Source organism: Diorhabda carinulata, chromosome 3 (genome assembly GCF_026250575.1).
Source record: "Diorhabda carinulata isolate Delta chromosome 3, icDioCari1.1, whole genome shotgun sequence".
NCBI lineage: Eukaryota > Metazoa > Arthropoda > Insecta > Coleoptera > Chrysomelidae > Diorhabda > Diorhabda carinulata.
In genome coordinates, this window is record NC_079462.1 from 7,348,054 (window position 1) to 7,353,154 (window position 5,101).

Consider the following 5,101-nt stretch of genomic DNA (forward strand, 5'->3'; position numbering starts at 1 on the left):
TTTCGTCCATCTATTATCCGTCATTCGGGCTACATGGCCTGCCCATTTCCATTTCTTTTGGGCTATAATTTCAATAATGTCCTTAACGTTTGTTCTTCTTCTTATGTTCTCATTTGTAATTCTATCCCTTCTCGTAATTCCCAACATTGTCCGTTGCGCCACTCTCATCTTTCCTGCAGTTTGTCTCGTGAGGGTAAGCGTCTCTGCCCCATAGGACATCACAGGTATAGCACACTGCTCATATACTTTTCTCTTTAGGCTTATTGGTAAGTCTGATTTCAAGGTATTACTCAACTTGCCAAAAGCTATCCATCCTAACTGTATTCGACGCTTTATCTCACACGTTTGGTTATCTCTTCCTATCCTCACTTCATGGCCTAGATATTTATAGTTATATACTTGCGCTATCTCACCTCCATCGATAATTATGTTATCATTTGTTACCAGATTTGTCATAAATTTGGTTTTGTCTAGATTTATTTCTAGGCCAACATTCATTGTGGTTCTTTTCAAATCCGTGCCCATCTGCCGAGCGTCTTGCATATTGTCGGTGATTATGACGATATCGTCTGCGAAACGCAGGTGGTTTAGATACTCACCGTCGATATTTATACCTTTCCCTTCCCAGTTAAATTTTTTGAAAGAGTATTTCAACACACATGTGAAGAGCTTAGGAGAGATAGTGTCTCCTTGTCTAATCCCGCGTCCTACATGTATCTTATTTGTTGGTTCGTGGAGATTTACATTTAGAGTTGCGTTTTCATATATGTGTTTAATGAGCTTTGCGTATCTGTAGTCTATCCTACATTGTTGCAGGGCTGATAAAATTGCTGGAAGTTCAACTGTGTCAAACGCCTTTCTAAAATCGACAAATATCATTACGAGGGGCCTATTATATTCTATGGATTTTTCTATCAGTATCTTAATCGTTTGCAAATGGTCGTTTGTTCCATACCCTATTCTGAACCCCGCCTGTTCTCTGGGCTGATAAAAGTCTAACTTTCGTTCCAAGCGTTTCGTTACGATCTTAGTGAACCATTTATAAAGGTGAGAAAGCAAGCTCATAGGTCTATCGTTTTCAAGGTTCGTTATATCCCCTTTTTTGTGGATGAGAATTATCGTCGCATTTCTCCACTTTTCCGGGATTTTCCCCTTTTGTAGACATAGATTGAAGAGGGACATTATTTCTTTTAAAAGTTTCTCACCCCCAACTTTGACAGCTTCTATCACAATTTGGTCTTCTCCTGCCGCTTTCTTGTTTTTCATTTCCGTTAGGGCATTTTTTGACTCTTCAATTGTTATTTCGGGTACAAGTTCTGAACCTTGGTTTACGACTTTCATTTTATTTTCTGTGATATTTAATTCTTCTCTTCTGCTCCTATATAGTTCCTTGTAGAATTCTTCTACAATTTTTACCAATTCTCTCCTATTGTTTGTTTCTTTTTTGTTGTTATCCTTGAGTTTGACGATTTCTTTTTTCCCATCAGCTAGTCTCCTTCTAAGCACCTTCATACTTTTATTTTCTTCGATTACTTGTCTGGTTTTTTCTGTGTTATATTTCCTTAAATCTTTCCGTATTTCTTTTGAAATAGTCTTATTTAGTGCTCTTATTTCGCTTGTATCTTCCTTTTGTTGTTCTACTAGAAGTCTTCTTTGTCTAATTAGATCTTTTGTATTTTTGCTTATTTTTCTTCTTTATCTCCATCTCTTTTACAGTATTTTTGTTGTGCTTTTAATATTGTTCCAGTGATTTCTTCATTTAATATGTTTATGTCTAGTGACTGGTTCGTGTTCAGGGATTCAGTTAAGAAAGTATTATACGCATCAATATCTTTTGGGGTCTCCCACTTTATTTGTTGTTTCTTTCTTATCATTTTTTGTCGTTAATTTCTGGCGTTTATTCTTACAGTTGCTCTTACAGCTCTATGATCACTCCCTATACCGAATTTATTTAGAACTGTAACATCTGTGACAAATCTTTTCCCCGTCGTGATAAAAAAGTCTATTTCATTTTTTGTTCTTCCATTTGGGTTTACCCAAGTACATCGTCTATGCAATTTCTTTTGAAAGAAGCTGTTCATTACATATAACTTTTGATTGTGCAGGAAATCTATCAATGTCTGTCCTCTCTCATTTCGACCATCTATTCCAAAGCTTCCAATTGCCACCTCCGACATATCTGTTTGTTTTCCAATTTTGGCGTTAAAGTCCCCCATAATAAAAGTATAGTAGCATCGATTCTCTTTAAGTGCTATTTCTATGTCACCATAGAAGATGTCAACTTCCTCATCTGTGTGGGCTGTCGTAGGAGCGTATAATTGAATAATTTTAATTTCATACCTTTTACTTATGGAAAGTGTTATATATGCCACTCTGTCTGATATAGTCTTTAGAGTGACTATTGATTTTTCAAGTCGTTTGTTTATTAAGAATCCTATACCACCGTCAGGGCTGTTGGGATTTTCATTTTGATAAAAGAGATGTCCGGACTTCAATTTAAGAAGTTGTTCTTCTTTTCTTCTTGTTTCACATAAACCGATTATATCCCAGCTTATGTCCTTAATCTCCTCTTCCATTTCTAGAAGTTTACTACTTGACGATAATGTTCTTACATTGTAGGTTATGATTTTAAAGATCTTAGTGTTTCTACTTGATTTGCTTGTCGGTTTTTTGTCCCCCCCCCCCCAGAATCCATGGGACTGACTGAAGTTTCTTCAGCACAAGATTTTGGACGATCTATCCTACTTGCCTGGGGTCGTTCCGTAATTGTTTTAAAACTCGACATAACTTTGAGGGTTTTTTGGCAAAATAAAACGCCACGCTTGCCATTGCGTGTTGGCGAGTGTGTATTTCAGCCGCTCCTAACATGGAGATACAGACGCTGTTTGAAGCCGCCCACTCTGGGTCAGACGCCTCACCGTTGTGGGTTTTCTTAGCTTCACTTTCATCTCTTCGATACCTTACCGGCAAGGGTGGCCCTACCAGTAGCTATGCTACCGCCGGCATCGCTCCCTGGATATTGAAAGTTACTGAGCCCTCTCACCACGCCAAGGTGAAAACCCCCGAGAGAGCTTGTAGAGGTATAGTAGAAATAAATATGTACTCTGAGAGAACAATGCGTTTTTTCCTTATTGCATTGGGCATAAAACTAACCACGGGAAGAAACGAATCTTTTCCTCGCTTGGTATGTGAGCAGCTTTTATTTATATTTATTAAGAAATTGATGAATTGCTTTATCTATCTCCTACTACGTATGTTCAATCAGAGTTATGTTATTTCTATGTGAGAATTCAACTAAGTATATGATGTGCAGTGTATAACGATACATTTTCGTGGAGCTGCATTAACCTGTGATTATCAACTAACTCAGAAACTGCATGTGAACATTTTGTACTGTAGCAGTTTGGTGTAACTGTGATTTCAAGCACAACCGCTTTGATCCAATTAGTGACAATCATTTTACGTGAAGCGATCATATAAAATTGTGCTTACTATTGCGGAATCAGCACCAAGAGTTGCCTCAACCATTTAAAAGGTGCATCTCGAATCCTCTTCGATCATATATCTCAGTTTCTCAATGTTTCCAGCAGTAACTGGATATTAAGTTCTACCAACATGTCTCTCCTCCTCTTTTAGATTCAATGTACACCAAGTTCGTGTTGCAATCTTTTAGGACTGTTACTAATTCCTTCGCATCTCATCATATACGAAATGACCCCGGTATTACTGACATATACGGTTTATACGGTCTTACAAAAAGTGATAAATTTATTATTATACACTTGCAGAAACACATATTGAACAGAATTGGCAACAAATTATTCTAATTTAACAAATCGTTAAAATTTATATGGATTCATATGCAAAAGGATATTACATATGTTTATAGAAAAGTAGACAATCTTTTGAAAAGAAAGCTCATATATAGAATTTTAATCATAATATAATAGCTCTGATGTTTGAAGTTTTTTTCTGTCAATTCTTTTGTAAACCATAATAATCAAAATAATCTATCTGGTTATTTGTTGCTTTCTCAATTGGAGAAAGATTAATAAGATGACGATTGTCACGTAAATCGACAATCAACAAATCTAGTTGTATTAAAAATTCCTGATATTTCATAATGTTGGATTACCTAAATTATAAAATTAGTCAGTAATATTTGAGAACAAAACAATGAGATTTTGAGACTGAAATTTATGGGAAATATAATAAAGCTTTTTTGAAAGTAATAAAAACAAATGAATTATGGATCTTTATTATAACCTTAACGACAGGTCGCTATAATCTCTTCAAGGGCGACATAATTTCTTCCAGTACTTTTTCAATAGCATAAAGATTCATGACGTTCACGTAAATTGAATTTCCAAAGATATTTTAATATCTGCATTTCTTTTTTGCACAAACATCTGCATCAGTAATGCACACTAATTGCTTGGAAAAGTAAGCTTGGAGTGAAATTTAATTTATCACTTACACAAAGAAGAGCCACAAATTTCGTACATACAAACCCTACATGGAGGTTATAGAAAGCCGTATGGTTTTAGTAACCCGTAAACAATGTGCATTAATTACAACTTTCATATAAAATAGGAATACGCTAAGATTATATAGTTTGCAACTATACAAGGTGATTTTGTAAGTCTTCGATTTCAATTAACAGATTGAAATACTACAGGGGAACACCTTTCGCATGGTTTTAGTCATACCTTACCAACAGAAGTCAGCTTGTCAGGATTGATACAACGATGTTATCTTGCAAGCCAATAGAATGTGGAGAGCCCCAAGGCTCAGTACCAGGCCCTATTTTGTTTCTTCATCATCATTTAAAAATACATTGCAGCTTATTTTATCAAATAACATCACCATTGACGTCATTGAATCTGTGAAATTCTTAATGCTTGTTGCGAACAATTCCTTGAAATGGGAGTTCCTCCTATTCTACGCTGAGATAAGTTTCCAAAGAAATGAACTTATCCAACTTTTTAACAGTTTATTATGCCCTCATCTCCGATATTCCGTTACCTTCTGGGCTACGTGTAGTGCGACTCATTTTATGCGAATCTAAACTACAAAAGAGAGCTGTTAGATATTTACTCTG

General features: G+C 35.8%; 1 protein-coding gene across 1 annotated transcript; it reads right to left on the minus strand.

The window, feature by feature from the left end:
* Nucleotides 1-1,883: 1,883 nt before the first annotated feature.
* LOC130891473 (craniofacial development protein 2-like) lies at nt 1,884-2,576 on the minus strand. Its single transcript, XM_057796255.1, has one exon. It carries the CDS (start codon nt 2,574-2,576, stop codon nt 1,884-1,886), a length of 693 nt encoding a protein of 230 aa, XP_057652238.1.
* Between the last annotated feature and the right edge of the window lie 2,525 nt (nt 2,577-5,101).

Bases quoted from the DNA above. Each gene is read 5' to 3' on its own strand.
- LOC130891473 (XM_057796255.1), bottom strand. From the start codon at position 2,576: ATGGAAGAGGAGATTAAGGACATAAGCTGGGATATAATCGGTTTATGT.